Raw genomic sequence first — 20,118 nt, forward strand, 5'->3', positions numbered from 1 at the left:
CACATCTTGTATTGTTTTGTACCATATTTTATGACTAGGAACCCCAAAACAAAACATGTTTGCATTTGGGAATTTTTGAGCAAATTGCCCTATATATAACTATTTACTTTTTTTCCCCAAAATAATTAAATTTAAGATATTATTATTTGTTTATTAACTATAAAAAAACATAAATTAGATCAACCTGCTTTCGATCATTCCATGTGCCTCCATCAAGAATGTAATGAAACCCTTATCATAATTGCCACAATTGCAAACATAAGCTGCATACAGTAAAAAAAAGAAAATTTTAAAGATCTCTTCCATGCCACGTCTGTTATTTCAATACATAAATATTTACCATTTAAATCATAATAGGCCTAAATTTCATATGATTTACCCTTGCATGCGTGCTCCTTGTGATTATGATGTCTGTGTTATACCAGTTAAATACATCTTATTGAATAAGAGAAGGGAGAGGAGTTCTCATCCCTATGTTATAAATCAGCAGAGGATACAAATAACTCAACCCGTGGCTCCTAGTCCCTGAGCCTTCGGCCGCCTGTGAGCGACTAAAGGGTTCACCATGCCTTGAGAATCCTTGCCCAAGCCCATGCCTTTCACGAAACCCATCTTCGCCATCATCTTTGATCCAAACCCCTTCGTGTGCTGCTCAAAAGAACCGAGTTTTTGAGTGTCTTTCTTTGCTAATCTGTCATTTGCATAAGACGACTTGGCACTTGATCTTGCTGGCTTAGGAGGAGCATCGATGTTCATTAAGTTCGTGCTTGTTTCAGGAACCTCAGCACCCAATCCCAGTGATTTAGGACGTTGAACGACTTCGATGGGATGCGACAGACCTTGGCCATCCTTTCCCAATCCCCCGCCTTCCACAAATCCCATTTTAGCCAACATTTTCGAGCCAAAACCGGTGGTGTGCATCTCAAATGCCCCAACTTCCACAGATTTAGATACATCTTTCGTCTCTGGGGATATGTTTTCCGTGTCAACCGTTTCAGAATTCATCTTGCCACCAGGGACGAAGGATACAGGCTGAGAAGCGTAGGAGCCAACTTCTTTTCCAGCCATTCTGTTGCTTCTTGCTTGCTTATTTGATCTGGCCCGAGAAGATTTGGGGCCATTTGAAGTTGAGTCACCAAATGCAACGAGCTTCTTTGCAGACTGTCTATGAACTTGAGCAGTCATTGTATCGATAACAGCGAAATCAGCATCATCTTTGTCAGCTCCTATCAGCTGAAAATCAGTGTCAATATCAAGATTGGATGCGGAAAGTGCAACTTGGGGGAACAAACTTGGTGACGCTCAAAGGAAAACACCATTTAGATTATACAAAGAATGGAGATGATTCCCGACTGTACCTTCTCAAGTCGAACTTTATCATTAGAGCATGGCATACACGTGTGATGAGTCCGCGTCACTGTGACAAATCTGAGCGACAGAATAACAAGTCATTCAGAACACTGCCGTCAATAATTTGCAGAATAGCTACGCGATAAGATCAATCACACTTACAGGTAATTGTAGTAGTATGCATAACACTTCCATGGATCGTTTTCATAACAAATATAGAACATCTACTTGGTTAATAATCCAGAGAAATGCCAGAATACAAGATTAAATTGAAATAAGAGAACTCCATGGATGCAACTAAACGATTGCCAAATTGTGAATTTAAAATCACCCATTGATCACAACTTCATCCAACTGAAATGAATTTAGATAATAAATAAATAATCTACCCAATAAAGAAATAAACTGTCACTTGTCTGTTGTCTCTGCATAATCTACCCAGCTTATGGTTTTTTTGCCCACAAATCATACGAGATAAAAGAATCTTTGGCGGCAAACTTCCCAATCGGTATATTGATTGAGTTTGAAGTTAAATGTAGTGATAACTTTTTACACCCATGGAAAAACATGAAGTTCGCATATTTTACCTCTTCTTGCCAGATCCACTACACAAACTTCCCAATCGGTATATTGATGCTAGTCTTCGAACCTGTACGACTCAATATCCTTAGATAACACAAGGACACAGAACAATAAAACATTATGTTGGATAAACTCTTAAGGCAAATTTCCCTTATAAATCCATAATCAGGTAAGCTTTAATGTTTCTTTGGGTGACAAAAGAAAGCATCAAAACAAACTTCTTCTCATTCAACAAAAATAAACTTTTGAACAGCGTCCAAAGTGTACAGCTACTGTAAAAACAGAACTTCCAATAAATGACTTTTAACATGGCTCAATGCCCATGCATAAAGCAACTTTCAAAGTACTGAAACCTTTCATTTGTGGATGTCACTACGAAGATTGGGGAGGGAAAAGACAAGATAAAATATGAAAGCAAATCACAGAGAACAGTATGTCGTAAGATAGGCATACTAGATAATGAGATACACTAGTTTAACTCGGTCCAGGTGAAGATAATTTTACCTGTGAACAATCACGTGAGTGCATAGGCTGGAATGATACGATAGTTTCACCATCAAGAACCATTTGGTGCAATTTCTACAGTTTAAAATAAAACGATGCCGATAATTTTTCAGATTCCTAAAGCAAGATTATCAAACAAAATTCTCATAACTGGAAATCCTGAATAAGCTCTCAACCAGGAAATGTATTTAGTAGTAAAATAAACAATATTATTTTCTCTTACTGAATTTTATCTGCTGGAGATCTACACCGCGGTTAATCATTCTATCTCGACGCTTCGCTGCAATCATTTCTTTCCGATGTTTCTTTTTCTCCCCTGAAATGAAAAACTTACATTCATACAGCAGCACCCAATCAGATATTCAAGTGAACAAATAACCAAATCTAAAAATAAAAAATAACCAGAAGGAATGGAAAATGCTTCTCAAAAATTAAGGGAAAATTAATTCTTGAAACCCAACAAACTCTAGATGGAACACAAAAAGGAAAGAGAAGAAAACAAGAAAAACATAAACAAAAATTCCCATAGCTTTTATATTGGTCGAAATATATTTGATTTCCAATAACTCTGGTTTTGTAGCCACACCAAATGAATATGTAGAAATCATACTTTCAACCATCAGGAATTTTTACACCCAATAGTTAAATCACAGTAGCAAATACATAATGTTCAAAGCGAGGAAACAAGCAAGAATAAAGAAACTATCCAGTCAAAGACCGAATCCACCGGAAAATAAAAAGAATCGGACAAATTTATTTCATTTTGGAAGCAACAATTTACAGATTATACAGAGTCAATAACCACTCAAACTAAGTAATAGAAGTCCAAACCTGGTATTGTCCTAAAATTTTTGCTTTTCCGAGATTCCAAAGGCCAAGACTGTGATATTTTATCTTGGGGTTTCTTTCTCCCAGATGCAGTTCTTGGATCCTTAACAAGCATTAGGCCATCAAGAGTAGGAGAACCAGCATATTTAATAGGTGTTGGTTTTTTATCTTCAGCAAGATACTTTATTCCTGATCCAGGTTTCCTCTGACCATACTTCCTCGATCCTTCCATAAGTGCAATCCCACCAAATTTCTGTAGAGTTTCATCATAGCTATCTTTGGAATCACTATCATCGTCAGACACATCTGAGACTTGTCCCATCAGTTGAGCAACATTGACGATGTCTCCAGTTCCACCTATTCCCTCGAAGTAATCCACAGCAACCTCTTCATCAATGTCTGAGTCAATAACAGATGACAATTCATCACTCTCAGATGTAGTAGAGCAATCTGCTTCTTCTGATCTTTCAACATCAGTCAATTCTTCTTCTTCTTCTTCTTCCTCCGTGTCATACGTATATATTTTGGTGCCTCCTATTAGCACATAACGTGGATTTTCCTCAGAAGATGGAATCTCCTCTAGTGAGTACTCACCTATTTTAGCTTTTGTGCCATTAACCAGATCAGTGTCACCACCCAAACGATCTGCCTCACATGAAGAAAAGACAATAGAATCACCATCTTTCTCCTCAATTTTGAATGATGATCCGAAACTTGGAGTGGTTTCTGCAAGTTCACAGAACCCCAATCCTCTATGCGAGCTATGGTCCAATGTGAAGCTTGTAGTGTAGTCATAAATATACTCCAAGCTAGAAGATTCCCCAATCGCCCCCTTGTCAACAATTGGTGTCTTCTCTGAATTGATCAAAAACCACAGGTGCTGAAGTGTCGACCTCGTTCATTGATTTACACTTTCATGTAAATGTGTATCTTCCTAGAAATTATCGAGACAAAATTGTCGACCAAGCATTTCAACTTAAATTGAAATTTATTTAAATCTTAAGAAAAACATACGAACTTCAAGTCAGGTGAACAGAAAACCAAAAGACCATAATACAAAATCCGCTTTTCTTTCAATTAAGAGAATCAACGAAAAAGCTATTATTTTGGCTGTCTCAACACATTCCAGGCTCCAGCTCTCGTTCTTGAGTGCTTATTCATAAATAAAAAACAGATATAAAAACCCTCCTTTATAGTATTCACACCACGTAATTGCAAAACTCAAATCTTCTCAATCAACAAATTTATACTTTAACAAGACAAGAAAAGCACAAACTTTCTATTTCAACCAAGCAAGCAGGCATCAGTTAATCACGGAAACAAACATACCGTAGGGTACGCGTAACAAATAGCATTTCCTCTACTTCTGTTAGAATGACCTCGGTCGGCCAACTTCGAATCGGGCTTCGAACTCCCAGTTCCCCCAATATTATTACTTTTCTTCCCTAAACACAGTCAATCATTAAAAACAGACCCAAGATCTTTTTTTTTTTTACCAAAAAAGATCAGAATTTTCTGAAGAAATAACCTCTGGGAGGAGGAGAACTGAAGGCTGACCAATCCGACAAAACTCCTCCTTCCACAAACAAGCCATGATGCGAAGACGAATAAGAAGATGATCCGCGCGGCGCTCGGCGGCTCGATTTGTTCAACTTTTTCCTGTTTACTCCCTCCCATAAGTGCAAATTTGGCGGCGGTTGAAGGTGATTTGTTGGGTCCTGAAAGGAGAACACCCAGATGCGTCGCGAATGATGATTATGGATCAAATTCGAAGGTGTTCGTCGATTCATTTTCATCCCTATATTTTACATAAACTTCTGATTTGGCCCCAAATCTTTTTATATTATTCAATCTCATCTTTTTCCGTTTTCATTACAAGCCAAAAACTTTATCTCTCACCAAGTTAACAATATAGAAATAAAAAAATTCATGATGTTCAATGAATTAATTAAAATGAAAAATATAAAGTTAAATACAAGTAAAATCAATACTTTCCATGGAAATTGCTGATATTCTTTTCATGTTTTTTTTTAAATAACTCACGCTAAAAAAACTATTTTTTGCTGATCTAAATTAAAATTAACGTTATATAATCTTCTCACTTCCAAATAGCAAACTCTTGATTTTTTTACTTGCTTGCTGATGGATAATCATCCCAATGAATAATTAGGGATGTAAATGAGCCGAACAGTTCGCGAGCTGTTTGGGTCTCGACTCGTTAAAAACTCGTTCGAACTCGTTTAATGAGGCTCGTTAAGGTAAACGAACCAAGCTCGAGCTTTATAATATTCGGCCCGTTAGCTCGTGAACATGCTCGTTAAACAGGCTCGTTAACAAGCTCGTAAGACATCTCTTAGACGAAAAAAATAATAGTATTGATATTTAATTTATAAATTTACACTTTACTTATGAAAAATATTGAAAAATCTATAAAAATTAATTTATTAGAATAAAATTACAAATTTTAATAATAATATTATATTTTTTTCAAATATATAATTTAGTTTTTAATTAATTTAATGAATATTTAAATTTATATTTAAATATATTAAGCTCGATAAAAGCTCGTGAGCTATGAATATATTCGTTAAATAAGCTCGAGTTCTGCTCGGTTATAAATGAACCGAGCTTAAACATTCAAAAGTTCGGCTCGACTAATTTACCGGCCTATAAATAATAACCATTCACCAACTTAAAACCTCGGTTTGTTGATTAAAAAAAAAAAAAAAAGTAGAGAGCAAATAGATATAATTGGAAATTCATAAGAGCCACTTGTGTAGATTTTGCAATCGTGCTCTGAGAATCCTTCCATCAACCAATCAAGACACACACTGCCACACCGTCAGTGCGTGAGCTTCAGCCATGTTGAGCCCGTCCCCGACTTCTGCTGCTCACTGCTGCCTTGTCCCTTTAACACCAAAACTCCGCACATTCGCTAAATCCCCTCATTCGCGTTCTTTCTCTTGTTCCCTCTGCATCCCATCTCCTTTGCTCACTCAACAGCTCTCATCCTACCATATTCATGGATATTCCAGCATCAGAAGTACCACTGTGAGAAAAAAGGTCTGATTCCAGAACTGGGATAGGGAAAAAAACTGAACTTTATTTGGAGTTGCTCTTATGTGTACTGCCACGTATTGTTACCATTTTATTCTTGATCCTGAACTCGTTATTAAGTGGGTAAAGGGTCAAAGGAAATCGGCACATTGTTGAATTATTAATATTCGGAGAAACGAACTAAATGCATTTTCTTGAAGTATACCAAGTAAGAGGGCAGTTACTCATTTGGTTCTGTTCTGCGGCTTTTTGCTCCTCGTTTAGTAGTTGTGAAATTTAGGTGAAAGTTAAATGTGTGGATGTCGATATTAACTTTATCTTTATTTGGATATGCTGATATTAATCATTGTTGCATTATGCTCTACTCTGACAAAAGGTATCCTTAGAATGTACTGTACTAATCATAATCAATCTTTGGAAAGAGAGGAATAACTCTCCAAGTATCTTATCTGTTTCAGGTGTTAAAAAATCTCTATCATTTTCTGATGTAAATGTATGTGTGGGGAGCAGGGGCTCAAAACTGTGAGCTCAAAACGTGAACCATTGAAAGTGATGATTTCTGGTGCTCCAGCATCTGGAAAAGGGACTCAGAGTGATCTAATTGTTCAGGAGGTGAGTAGAAATTATGTTTTTGTTTGTAGGCATGTTTCCCATTCCAATTATCTCTTTTGAGAGATATTAGTTATGTGAAAAGAGACACAAAAATGAATGGTTAGGCATGTGCTTCATCTAGCTACTCCCAGTTTATTGCTTAATGTAGTTTCCTAAAGGAATGATAGTTTTTTTTTTGCCTTTTTAGCATATGCTCCTTTTCTGAATCCAATTAATGACACCCATGTCTATTTAATGATTTCTATAAAAAAAAATGACTTATGAAATGAAAATTTTATATGAATTTTTTGACTTATTTTGTTACTTAAGCAGATAATGCATTTGGTGATAAAGTTTTGACTTATTTGCCTTGAAACTCCGTCATTTTTTATCACCTTTCTATGACTACTTCTTGAGTTCTTCAGTTTGGGTTGGTTTACATATCAACTGGAGATATTCTACGAGCTGAAGTAGCTGCAGGAACAGAAATCGGCAACCAGGCAAAGGAATACATGAATTCCGGTTGTCTGGTTCCAGATGAAATTGTGACAGCTGTATGTGATGATTCAAACAAAATTTATTATTTTTTTTTCCTGAATCAGCTTTATTAACGCTGAATTTTATAGATGGTGACAACACGGTTATCTCTTGAAGATGCAAAGGAGAAAGGATGGCTCTTAGATGGATACCCACGAACTTTTGCCCAAGCAGAGAGTTTGGAAAAGCTGAATGTCAGACCAGATACATGCATTGTTCTTGATGTATGTCGGTATGCCATTATGTGATTATGATGCTAGTCTTTATTTTCCCTCTTAGTGTTGAATATTGGCTGGAAAGATATAGTCTTTACTCTGATGTAAGTTAAAGAACTAGCCATGACCGCTAAAAGAGAGGTGGCAAATAAACATTTATTGAGGTATAAACTTATTTGTGTCATTCCACTAAGATTTAATGCAAATATAGAACAAGTACTTGGCAAAACTTTGGGAAAGTGATCAAGTATAAATTGGGGCTAATTGCATCAACCCTTGTGAAAAGTTTTAAAGACATAAAACCTCCTAAAAAATTAATAGACACTAATATATCCTTAAAATTTTTTAAAAATCAAACACATTTCACCCCTATATTATAAAACTAAGGCACATTTACCCTCTATGGGAAGAGGTTTTATGTTTGATTTTTAAAAACACGGGGTTTAAAATGATATTAGTTTTACATAAGTTGTTTTTTACGTGTTTTTTTATTTTTTACAAATGTGTTAATGCAATTAGCTCTCGTATATATTTCTAAGATTCAAAGACATCATTATAGCTTTGAAAATAAAGTGTATCTATGTACTATCTAATATATTATACTGAACATGAAATATCATTATTAATCAGGTTCCTGACGAGATACTAATAGACCGAAGTGTTGGTCGAAGGCTGGATCCTTTAACCGGAAAAATCTATCATATGACTAATTTTCCTCCAGAAAGTGAGGAAATAAAAGAAAGGCTTGTTACTCGTCCTGATGACACTGAAGAAAAGGTATCTCAAGCTGGCAGTGTTAAATTTCTGCAGTTTACTTGTGCACTTCAAATTAGATGTATTTAGGTGTTCTGTGTTGCTTTTAGTTCCATCATTATGGCACTATCTTTATCGACTTCAGAATTTTGTTCAACTAAAATATTGTAGTTTGTTTATGGTACTCATTTGTTCTGTGACACAGTTCCGATATTTATGAAAAATTTATTGGCTCCATTAGGCTAAATACTATGATGATTGTGCAATGGCTAGTAATGCTAACAACAACTGTAATCCCGGGCTTGTGGCATTAATAGCAATCATCAGAAAATGTAAGTGCATGTAAAACGTTGCAAAGTGTTGAATCATGCACGGAGATCTGTGTGGAGATGTCTGGAAAACTTTATGGCTAAATAAATGTTTTCACAGGTGAAATCACGTTTACAAATATACAAGCAAAACGCTGAGGCGATGTTTTCCACATACTCGGATATCTTGAACAAGGTGATTCTCAAATCAATGATGATGTTAACATTATTTTCAACTCCATCATGTAGATTGTAGATCCATTCCCATGAATCATATTTTTTGTTGGTTAGTTTTCAGGTGGATGGAAACCGTCCTAAAGAAATAATATTTAAAGAGATAGAGTCTGTGTTATCAAGATTACTGGATGAGAAAGATAAGGCATCAAAATCAGGTCCAGCCCTTTTTTCTTTCATATGGCTATTGTTTATATAGACAAAAATTAAGCAACCATTGTAAATATATCCTCTATTCGGTATTTTCTTCATAGTAAGTTTTTCACAAAAGCTGATTTTCTTGTTTACTTTATTTCTCATAATTGTTATGAGGTGTTGAAATATGTCTCACATTGGTTGGATAGAGTTCCTGGGAGTTCAATATATGATTTTGGACAACCCTCCCCCTTCAGCTAGCTTTTGGGTTTAGTTAGGTCCAAGTCCATTTTTTAACATGGTAACAGAGCCCAGACTCACCGTTATGCGTTGGACTGCCCATAATTGGGATGTCTATAGTTGGGCCACACGTTAATATCTCCACGCTTCAGTGGGGGTGTGCTGAATTATGTCCCACATCGGTATGATAGAGTTTTGGGAGTTTATCATTGCAATAAACTACAATTGAAGTTCATTCTGCTTGTCTGCAGGTGAATTGGCAAGGAATGACATCCAAGTTAACAAGGCAACCTCAGAGAAGGTTAAGTTAAATATTCTTTAAATTTCATGGAACCATATACGCTCTTGGGTGGTTAAAGGTGATTTGAAAGAAAATCGTTTGTTCTCAAAATATCTGATCTTTAATTGAGTTTGCCATCATTTAATGCTCTTTAGGTTGTTTAACCGCAGAGTCCGTTGAAAGAAAATCGTTTTTTCTCAAAATATCTGATCTTTAATTGAGCTTTCCATCATTTAGTGCTCTTTAGGCTGTTTAACCACAGAGTCCGTTGATTAAGTTTGTAACAATTGCAGAAAAGCTGGAGGGGAATACCTACACGGTTGAATAATATTCCTCATTCTAGAGAAATCAGGGAATACTTCTATGAAGATGTGTTGCAAGCAACCCAAAGAGCAATAAATGATGGGAAAACTCGGTTAAAGGTTAGACATTTTCTTTTATTTCTGTTTTGGATCATAGTTCTGCAGTTAGATGAATTTTTCCTTTCTTATTTTGATTTTAGCCCTTCTAAATGAGAAATGTGCTTCATTATCATATTCATAGTCTTTGCCAGGCACATATGTTACCAGGTAGAGGTAATATGTGTTTTTACCCAGTCACTTTTAGTAAATTTATTTTTCATGGTTCAGTAAATGGTTTTGATTTAAAAAATCATGACTTTTGCAATGATGCTAGTGGTTTGCTGGGAGAGGATGCTATAAAGTACCTTATTTACTAATGCATACACGCATCTCTCGGTGAAGAACAATAACATTTAAAGTGATTTTACAAATATTAAAGCTTCGAAGTACTTGGTATGAAAGTTGAATCATTTGCTGGCAAGGGAAGAATCACATCTGATCACTTTACACTGATGTTGAGGATGTGACTGAACTGACCAAATTGGATTTGTTGGGCTCTTTTCTTGTTTCAACATGTTTTCTTCTGACAAAGTCTTATCGTAGAAAAACTGATTCTGATCCAATAAACAGGAAAATACCACTTCATTTTTATTGGCAGATAAGTGCATTTGTGTGGGTGGACCTGAATGTTTCATTAGTTAAAAATGTTTGCTCATTGACCAATAAAATCTTGCATTTTGCACCTTGAAAGTATAATGATCTTTCGCTATCTTGAACTGAAAGGTGGAGGTCAGTATACCAGAGCTGAACCCTGAAATGGTAACTCTTTATTGTTTTTCTTCATATTTTGGTTTTCTTAAGCTTTGTGGATGTAATGATAGTATGATACCTGGTGCAGGATGTGTATCGAATAGGTACCTTATTGGAACTTGTACGTGTTCTAGCTCTCTCCTTCGCTGATGATGGAAAGCGCATCAAGGCATGTATAGGCTCGTCTTTGAAAATTTTCAATTTTTTGACACATATTATTTTCTGAACTTTCCTACTTCCTGTAGGTTTGTGTGCAAGGATCTATGGGAGAAGGGGCACTAGCGGGAATGCCACTGCAGCTTGCTGGAAGTAGGAAAATTTTGGAATTCATGGATTGGGGTGATGATGATACCATGGGTAACTTTATCAATATTGGTTCTATAGGTAAGAATTCTTTGATGTATTTATGTTTTTTTATGCAGGTGATAACCCTTGGAACGAGTTACTTGTTGATTATTCTCATTCAGATGTCATTGTTCTTGATACAGTCCGTTGATATCTTTCATGTTATCTGCAGGTGCCAGAGAGGTTGAGGAGCAGGATGACATGTTTATCTTAGTAGCTCCACAAAATGCAGTAGGAAACTGTATAATTGGTGTAAGGGATTTGAGAAATAGTTTTGATTTTGTTCCTGAAAGAAACTCTTCTACAAATATTAAATTGTTTTTTCTTGCATTATTCTTGGTGTCTAATAATGCAGGATTTAAGAGCAATGACTGATGCTGCTGGACCTCGTCCGGTCATTCTTGTCAATCCCAGACTCGGGGTTAGTTCACAAAATTTGAACTCCTCTTCCTTTTTCTGTTATGCATATCAATGTTTGAATCTAAACCCTGACGCAATGCTTTTTTAAATTGTTAGGACATACCAAGTTCGAGTGGCGTCATGCAAGTAAGTACCTAACCATCAGTTACTGCTCTGTGTTTTAGCAGATTTCTTATTTGCTATTGATATGCAAGACGATGGGCCGCGAGAATAGATTGGAATATGCTGCTTCCTTTGAGATATGCTACCACTTTCGGCTCCTCTATTATTCAGGGACACAATATCCCATAATGGGTGCTCTCAGGTCAGTTTTGTGTTGACTAATCTTTCGATATCACCGCCTCCTCCTTTACCCTTCTACTTGTCTTACATTCAAGCAATTACATAGCATGCTTCATCAAAGTTTCTAAAGCTATCGAACATATGCTATGGTAGTAAAACTTAGATGAAGTTCGCCAAACACCTTACCTAAGTTCATTCACGGTTTCACTTGCCTTATCAGAATGTCTTATCCTTACGAGTACGAGTTGTACAAAAGGGTGGACGAATCATCCAAGAAGGAGAAATACACAATCTTGGAAACCTTTGCGAAAAGGCCAAGCGGCGATGAGATCAATGATGTGTTTGAGGGAAAAACAAGGTAACAGACGTCCTGTTTGAGAACTGTCTCCTTGTTACTGGCATTTGATCTCGATTGTTTCTTGATTACGTCCTGTTTGTTTCTTGCAGAAGCCAAGTCTCGAGAGCTACTGGAATATGGTGAGATTATGCAATCATTATATTCACATCCATCGATTGAGATCAGTTTCATTGAAAATTTGTGTTCTGTTTGCAGGGGCTTTTTGAGCGGAATACTTTAAAGCCAGCAGGCATGTAAAATGGGAGCAAGTTAATGAGAACTCAACCAGAGACGAGTTAAGTCTAAGTTCAACATGTCCTCAAATATGGGACTAGTATATCAACAAATGTACAGCATCGTGAAGTTCTGGTCAGAAACTCAAATGTTTGCGTGAGGAAATTTGTGTTCGTGTTAAAATTTCGAGTTCAATTCATTCTCCTCATTCATGATAAATAACTTAACACAACACACAAAAGTTTATAATCTAATAAAAACATAAGATCACCGACTCAAAGCAAGAGAAGCATAAGATCACAAACAACCGACAAATAAAAAGCATTACCGGTACCAATCTTGGAACTATTCATATGTTGCTTTTTTTAACTTTGGTTATCTCATTGCGGTGGAAGCCCTTGTGGCAGCTGCAGACGGCGCAGATGAGGGCATCTCCGGCGTGGGGCATGAACTCTTGGCAGCCATCCACCGAATTCAACAAGTCGAAATTATGAATCTTGTGGCATTTGGTGTACACAACCTCAGTCACGTAGCTGACCGGAGTGGTTTCGATGACTTTCCTGTGGTAACCCCGGTTGCAATCGCAGACGGCACAAGTAGTTTCGTAGTGCCAACCCTCCTGGAACTGCTGACAACCGTCCGGCTTCCCATTCAAATCGGCATGGTTCTTAAGGCATTCCATGTAAGATTCTTTCTCCATAACGTTGACCACCAACAATACCAACTGAGTCTTTTTTTAAAAGCAACCAGTAGCAAAGCAAAGCAGTGTATGATGAATATTTATTCAATAGTAAATATTGTTTATCATTTTATCAATCTAGACTTTTAGTTTTAGGTAGTGTTTGGTTTTGCCAAAGAAAAACCGAGGAAGTGTCTCCTATAGTTTTTTTCAAACGCTATTTTTAATGATTTTTTAAAAGGGATGGATTTTTATGGAGTTGATAGATTTTAAGTGACTTTTATTTATAGATTTTGAAATTAAAAAAAAATACGCTGATTTTTGTATACTTTTTTCAAGAATTTTGTGGACTTTTATAAACTTTTTCCATAGCTTATTTTTGACTTTTTACGCTCAATATTTTTCTTATAAAACTTTTTATATCTCCTTCTGCAAGTTAATTATCAGTTGACGATCAGATCAAGGGAAGTAATTAGTTGACTTTTGGGTACGTTTCTTGGTCAGAGGATCAAAAATAAATTTTTATTTGATAAAATCAGTCTTTTTAAGATACAAATTAATATTGTAACAATAAGGGCATGTTCATACTTAATTTGGTACAATGGAATATTTAGATGAGAATCAAATGAGTATTTCATTTTCTATACCAATGTTTGGTATGATATAGGAATGGAAAGTCACAACTATATTATAATTAAAGTGACAACTAATTTGAACTCACATATAAATTATTTTTTTAATTTATTCGTTTAAATATTAATCTTTTAACCCCAAAAAAAATATTATATTTGATCGAGTAAATGGTATTTCCGTACCAATTTATTGATAAATTGAATTTTGATATATGATTTATTGTAAATTAATTAATTAATGCATGATTCAATTGAAAAGTAGTTTTATTTTGCTTTTAACTCCAAAAATTACTAAAATTCAACTATATCCACATTTTAGTTTTTTAAATAGTTTTATTAATTAAACTCTAGAAAACTAGCATGGTTCAATGCTTATTTATTATAACTAGCTTTTGTGTGCATGCGCGACGTGCATGTCAAGTTGATATTTTTTTTATTGTCAAAAAAATGAAATGAGATATCTGAAAAACAGTTTGTTTCTTTGAATTAAAATAATCACTCCTGGTTTATAAAATCAAAAAGTTGCTATTTTTTTTAACTTCCTCCGATCCCACGTTTTGAAGGCAAGAAATACAACACATCCAATGGAGGTCCAAAAATTGGGGTTCAAATTTCTACACATCCAATGGAGGTCCAAAAATTGGGGTTCAAAAAATAACCTCAAAAAATGAACCCATTGTCATTGGTATCATGAGTTTTTTTTTTTTTTTTTGAGTACAAGTACATCGAATATCGAATTACATCAAATTGTAATATTAAATAATGAAATTGCCCGCACACAACCGACAGGACTTGAGCATGAACTCGAGGCGTGCTTGTCACGAGCAAAGAAACTAACTAAATCAACCTAAATAAATTAGGATACTAACCCGCAGTCAACAGAAATCGAATCTTAGACCTCTTGGTCTTAGAGCCTCAGTCTTGACTACTAAGCCAAGACCTCATTGGTACCATGAGTTAAAAACATAAAAATGGTTCAAAATTTTGAAACATTTTTAATTTTTGAGGAGAGAGAAAGTGTCTCTCAAATGCACGCTTTCTTTTTTTTATTATTTTTTTTGGAAAATTGTTTTTTAGTTATATGTGTTTGTCACTTTGTGATTTTGATCTTTTATATTTTAATATTTCAGTTTTAGTTCGTTATCTTTATTCTTTTGGTAATTTTAATCTTTTTTTGATGTGACACCAATACAGTGCTGACGTGTGCAGTGCAACCTAATCATTTTTGAATAACAAGGACTGAAATTGACAGAAATCGGAACATGCAGACTAAAACTTAAATGTGAAAACACAGAGGATCGAAATCGCAAAATGACAAACATAAAGGATCAAAATTGCAGTTTTTCCATTTTTTTGTCTGGTTAATTTAGTTAAATTTGTAGAATACTGTTGTTTTGCGATCAATTAATAAATTCGAGTTGTATGAAAAATAATAATAAATTCAAGTCGTTTTTCAATTTTTAGTCATTTCATTTAATTTTATCCGTTAAATTAATTTTTTTTTCGTTGCTTCACCTTTTCTTTAAATTTAGTACTTGTGGAACATTTTTATTTTAAAAAGACAATAAATTAAAATGAGGGTCTGCTTCCAATCACAATTTTTTAAATTTTTAATTTTTTTAAAAATTGAAACTTTTAAGTTTTTTTTTTTGTTTCATTATAGCAGCTCATCTTCTTTATTTTATTAGCTTTTAAGAAAATTAATATAGATGATAAATTAATTGATTAGATAAATATATATTTTAGTTAATTAAATATATAAGTGTACAATTATAAATATATAAAAGTTAAGGTGAATGAAGCCCGGGGGTCTAGAAAGGGCGTTCAAGTGGAGGTAGTCCTAGCAGAGTTTGGTAAGAAAGTTAAGGTGAATGCAGCCCGGGACTTGCAATTGGCATTTGATGGTGAGTTAATTAAATATCTGCAGTTGGAATTGCAAACAATTGATAGTACAGTAAGCATGGACATGAACAAGCAAACGAACCCAAAAAGCCCAATGAAGTGGAGTCGATTCCTAGATGTCCAAATCTGATATATTGTGGCCGCAAGATTATTATTATAATTTTGATAATCTTTGTCTTAAGCGTGATTATTATAATATTGATTTTGCATTCTCGACAAAATATTTCATATATATGTTAAATATTTATGTGCTATTATCAAAAATATTGAGATAGATATTTGTTTAGATTAAATATTATCTTGATAAAAAATTTATGTGTATCATGATCATTAAATATTATCAAGATATATTTAAAAAAGTCATGTTCCTAGGAAAGACTTGTTTCTGTATTTGTGTAGGACTCTATAAGAAAATCATTTACATACTTGGAATTTCGAGTTCAATTCTTTCTCCTCGTTCATGATCAGGGGTGGGATAGGGTCGAGATCCGTTCTATAACCCTATCCAATTCTCGTCCTGATAAGATACCATCGTATCGAGAAGCGATATCCCGAATAAATATTTTTTTCTAATTTATGGAGACTCTGAAACAAATTCGTTACAAATAAATTAAAAATTCTTGGTTAATAATCATTAAAAACTAAAACATAATAGTACGTCTTGGTTAATCCAAGCAAATCCAAAACAAAAAAATAACATATCAAGTTATCGACGAGCTATTCTTCAACCATAAAACTATATGAACTTATACTTGAAGATGATGCATTGCTTTTCCTTGTGCATGCACGAGGATACCTACAAATAACAAGTGCAACGACAAAGTCATTGTATAAAACTCAACAAGACCAGATGAAGAGGCCGCTGCAAATTCAACAAGGCATCAACTTAAAGCCCAATCTAATCCATAAAAAATTCAAACTTTTCGTTCACGCATAGAAATACATATTGGATACTCCAAAAACTGGACCTCAAACCCAAATTCTTTAAAAAATTAATGAAAGAGTCGACTATTATTATTATTATTATTATTTAAAACTCAGTACCATATGTAAGATGAGAGGCCAATTATTATTATTATTATTATTATTTTATTAACCCAAAACGTAATAAAGGAAATGCAAGGATATATAATTCAATTTTCGAGGGATGAAAGGAACAAAATATTGTAAATCAAACTTTAAAAATGTATACGCCGTACCAAATTTGACAAATAGAAACAACCCCTTATAACCACAAGAACAAAAATTATTTTGAAATCGTGATTTAATTCCATAAATTAAACAAGAAAGTAAAACACCGCGTCATGGATCATTTAAATAGAAGATCGGGGTTTTGAGGATTTTTTCCAACATTAACGTACAAAAGTTTCTAATAAAAACAAAAGATCGCGGACTAGAAGCAAGAGAAGTATAAGATCGATGATCTCACACAATAATTCTCCATCAAGCAAAACATACATAAGAATACAGAATTTCACAACCAACAAAAAAAAAAAAAAAGCATTACCCGTACCAATCTTGGAATTATATATATTATTCATATGTTTGATCAGAGGATTTTTCTTTCTTTGGTTATCTCATTGCGGTGGAAGCCCTTGTGACAGCCGCAAACGGCGCAGGTGAGGGTATCTCCACGGAGGGGCATGAATTCTTGGCAGCCATCCACCGAATTCAACACGTTGAAATTATGAATCTTGTGGCATTTGGTGTACACAACCTCAGTCACGTAGCGAACCGGAGCGGTTTCGATCACCTTCCTGTGGTAACCCCGGTGGCATTTGCAGACGGCACAAGTATTTTCGTTGACCCCCCAATCCTCCTGGAACCGCTGACAACCGTCCGGCTTCCCTTTCAACTCGGCATGGTTTTTAAGGCATTCCATGTAAAGTGACAATTGAACTTGTTATAAATCTTGTGACAAATTGAGAGATGGCGGCCGGTAGAGAGAAATATGAGAATAGACGTGCAAACACGAGGAAATAACATAATACAAATATTATCTTTTAACGTCTTTATATTCATCTTACAAAATCTATATAGATAAGGATAATCATCTATCTATAATAACAATATATTTATAACATTTTATTTGCACAAGCAATCGATTTTTCAAAATCTCCATTTGGTGACATGAATTTTGGGAACTTCATCGGTTTGGTGAGATGATGTTTTGGAACTTCATCGGGACAAGTGTTGCCTCGTTAAAACCTTGACAATAAAACCTCGTGAGAAAAATCTAATCGTAGGAAAAAGAGTACAACCATATATATTTTCTTTGGATATCTTTGCGACGATGGATGCGCTTCGTTAAACCTTATCAGGAAAAACACAATGGGATAAAATCCTAATAAAAGAAAAAGAGTACGACATCTTTTGATACTTGTTAATTGTTTCATTAAAAACTTTGTTATAAAAAATCAAGTGGAAAAAATCGTAGACAAGGAAAAAAAAAAAAGTACAACTTTAATTACTCCCCTCTTGCTAGCATCACTTGCAATTATTAACTCTTAATATTTCAATCTTATGCACTGATTTTTCAAAATTTGATTCAGATGCTGATTTTGCCATAGATATATGGTATTTCAAAACCAAATACCCGTTGTGTGTGATAATTTTTTATTAAAATAAATTTCGAAAAGAAATCTAATAAATTTATGAGAACAAAAAATGAATATTTTTTGGATTAAAATATTAATCATATGGAGTAGTCAAAACATAATCAATTATATTTGTTTACTTCCAATAAATTAATTTTGATCCTTCCCATTTTCGCGTTGATATTGCAACATTACCTGAAAGAAATGCAATGGTGTGGCTGATTTTTAGTTTTTGGGGATGTCCAAAAAGAGAGTAGTACACCTGATTCGGCATTAAAAAAAAGCTTATATCAGAAATTGGATTCGATTTATTGGGCCTGACTTTTACTTTCATTTAATTCAAATATTTTTCTTTTGTTGGGCTTTAAACAACATTCCTAAACCAACAAGAAAGCCCATTTGTTGTTCGTTGCCCTAGCCCATCTCCATCTCCATCTCCTCTGTCCACCGCTCCAATTCTCTTCATCGTCTAGCTCTAAGTCAACCAATTTCTTCACCATCGAACCAACGGACGAGCAAGGTTAGAGGTGAATCTTTTTTTCATTTTTCGAAGATGATTTTATTTACCTCGATTTACTCGGCGATTTCATTTTGTTTGCTTCGAATTTACACAAGTATCTTGTCGATTTAGGTTTTGATCCTTCCCATTTTCGCGTTGATATTGCAACATTACCTGAAAGAAATGCAATGGTGTGGCTGATTTTTAGTTTTTGGGGATGTCCAAAAAGAGAGTAGTACACCTGATTCGGCATTAAAAAAAAAAACTATTTTGTGAAGTTCTTCAGGACATTTGAGTGTGTTCGAGAAGCAAGATGCCTCTTTATGACTGTGTGCTTTTGTTGAAACCCCATGTGGTGACGGAAGCTGCAATGGATTTGGTTGCACGGGTTGGAAAGCATGTCTATAGAAGAAATGGGGTTCTTACCAATATCAAGTCCTTTGGGACCGTACAATTGGGATATGGAATTAGGAAACTGGATGGAAGATACTATCAGGTAAAACCAAACATTATGTTTCTTGAACTTATTTGCATTATATTCTTCTGCTTGGTGATATTCTCAAATCTCGGTAGTTCTATATGGATTAACTTGTAAAAATTCTAGTAGATGTGAGTGAATTTCGGGTGAAGTTGGTTGTTTCTCCTACAAACCATCATGTTTGCTTATCCTCAAATCTCAAATATTTCATTTTAACTTGTTTCTAAGTTTGGCTTCGTCACTCGTTAGACATGCTTTCTGCTATCCTAGCACATATAAAAGATGGAATGCAAATTTAGTGGCTTCTTTTGTTGGTTGAGGAACTCTACTTCAGATTTTTTTGCTCTAACAAGTACTTTTCTGGGCATTGTGTGTTTTTTTTTTTACACAATTCATGTAGGGCAAGCTGATGCAGATGACGATGATGACTCCACCCAGTTTTAGCAGCGAACTGCGGTATCTGAACAAGGAAGACAGGTTACTTCGCTGGCTTTTGGTTAAACACCGCGACATCAAATATGGACTGGAATTTAGCGAAGATGATGCTAAAAATGAGCTCAGGAGTCTCAGATTATTTGGCGAGGGGGACTCGGAAGAGGATGATGATGACGATGATGATGATGACGAGGGTGAGGGTGAGGGTGAGGGTGGTGAATATGAAGTAAAGCAATCAGGAACTGGAGAAGCGATGTGATTACTAAAAGACTGGCTGGCTGCATCTGCAAAGGAGTGACAATGGGAAAAAGTATGCCGTAGTTTATTTTCGCATATTTTTTCAAATTTGAGTCAAGGTAAATGATGATAATTCGTCAGTTTTGCTGCATTTGTGTGTGATTTTTGCGAGTTGGCGCATAGAAGTGTCTAAATAAGTCTGATGAAGGAATTGCAATAGCCATTTTATGATATCTTGTCTCCATGATTCAACTGATTTATTTAAGAGGCAGGGGG

At 34.9% G+C, this 20,118-nt stretch overlaps 3 protein-coding genes and 1 long non-coding RNA gene across 6 annotated transcripts; 2 read left to right on the forward strand and 2 right to left on the reverse strand.

Annotated features, from left to right (window-relative positions):
- Window positions 1-265: 265 nt before the first annotated feature.
- Window positions 266-4,162, reverse strand: LOC140873122 (uncharacterized; the record flags this gene model as incomplete). The annotated part of the gene is given in 7 exon segments (XM_073276101.1): window positions 266-1,233; window positions 1,359-1,428; window positions 1,938-1,999; window positions 2,437-2,511; window positions 2,660-2,665; window positions 2,667-2,752; window positions 3,268-4,162. Coding segments are annotated over 7 exon segments (1,923 nt in total), but the record flags the coding sequence as incomplete, so codon positions are not given.
- Window positions 4,163-4,592: 430 nt separating this feature from the next.
- Window positions 4,593-5,039, reverse strand: LOC140873233 (uncharacterized). The gene is made up of 2 exons (XR_012147986.1): window positions 4,793-5,039; window positions 4,593-4,709 (listed from the first exon to the last, which is right to left on the reverse strand). It is a non-coding gene; the product is annotated as an uncharacterized lncRNA (long non-coding RNA).
- Window positions 5,040-6,014: 975 nt separating this feature from the next.
- Window positions 6,015-15,963, forward strand: LOC140873357 (adenylate kinase 5, chloroplastic). Of its 2 annotated transcripts, none has more exons than XM_073276457.1 (19): window positions 6,015-6,327; window positions 6,832-6,933; window positions 7,338-7,466; window positions 7,539-7,673; window positions 8,295-8,441; window positions 8,847-8,921; window positions 9,024-9,117; window positions 9,586-9,635; window positions 9,908-10,036; window positions 10,739-10,774; window positions 10,854-10,934; window positions 11,011-11,149; window positions 11,283-11,362; window positions 11,466-11,531; window positions 11,627-11,656; window positions 11,725-11,834; window positions 12,033-12,170; window positions 12,260-12,289; window positions 12,366-15,963. In XM_073276457.1, exons 1-19 carry the CDS (start codon window positions 6,127-6,129, stop codon window positions 12,388-12,390), a joined length of 1,797 nt encoding a protein of 598 aa, XP_073132558.1. In that variant the 5' UTR covers window positions 6,015-6,126; the 3' UTR covers window positions 12,391-15,963. The 2 variants fall into 2 exon arrangements, with proteins under 2 accessions (XP_073132558.1, XP_073132559.1); XM_073276458.1 differs by having other exon boundaries at window positions 6,190-6,327; window positions 6,780-6,933.
- A 2,648-nt stretch (window positions 15,964-18,611) lies between these two features.
- On the forward strand, window positions 18,612-20,094 carry LOC140873358 (uncharacterized). 2 transcript variants are annotated; one of them, XM_073276460.1, is made up of 3 exons: window positions 18,612-18,713; window positions 18,825-19,188; window positions 19,571-20,094. In XM_073276460.1, the coding sequence occupies exons 2-3, from the start codon at window positions 19,006-19,008 to the stop codon at window positions 19,862-19,864; spliced, it is 477 nt and encodes a 158-aa protein (XP_073132561.1). In that variant the 5' UTR covers window positions 18,612-18,713; window positions 18,825-19,005; the 3' UTR covers window positions 19,865-20,094. The 2 variants fall into 2 exon arrangements, with proteins under 2 accessions (XP_073132561.1, XP_073132560.1); XM_073276459.1 differs by having other exon boundaries at window positions 18,614-18,720.
- Window positions 20,095-20,118: the final 24 nt, after the last annotated feature.

The sequence above is a fragment of the Henckelia pumila genome, unplaced genomic scaffold (assembly GCF_033568475.1).
Source record: "Henckelia pumila isolate YLH828 unplaced genomic scaffold, ASM3356847v2 CTG_525:::fragment_3, whole genome shotgun sequence".
Taxonomy (NCBI): domain Eukaryota; kingdom Viridiplantae; phylum Streptophyta; class Magnoliopsida; order Lamiales; family Gesneriaceae; genus Henckelia; species Henckelia pumila.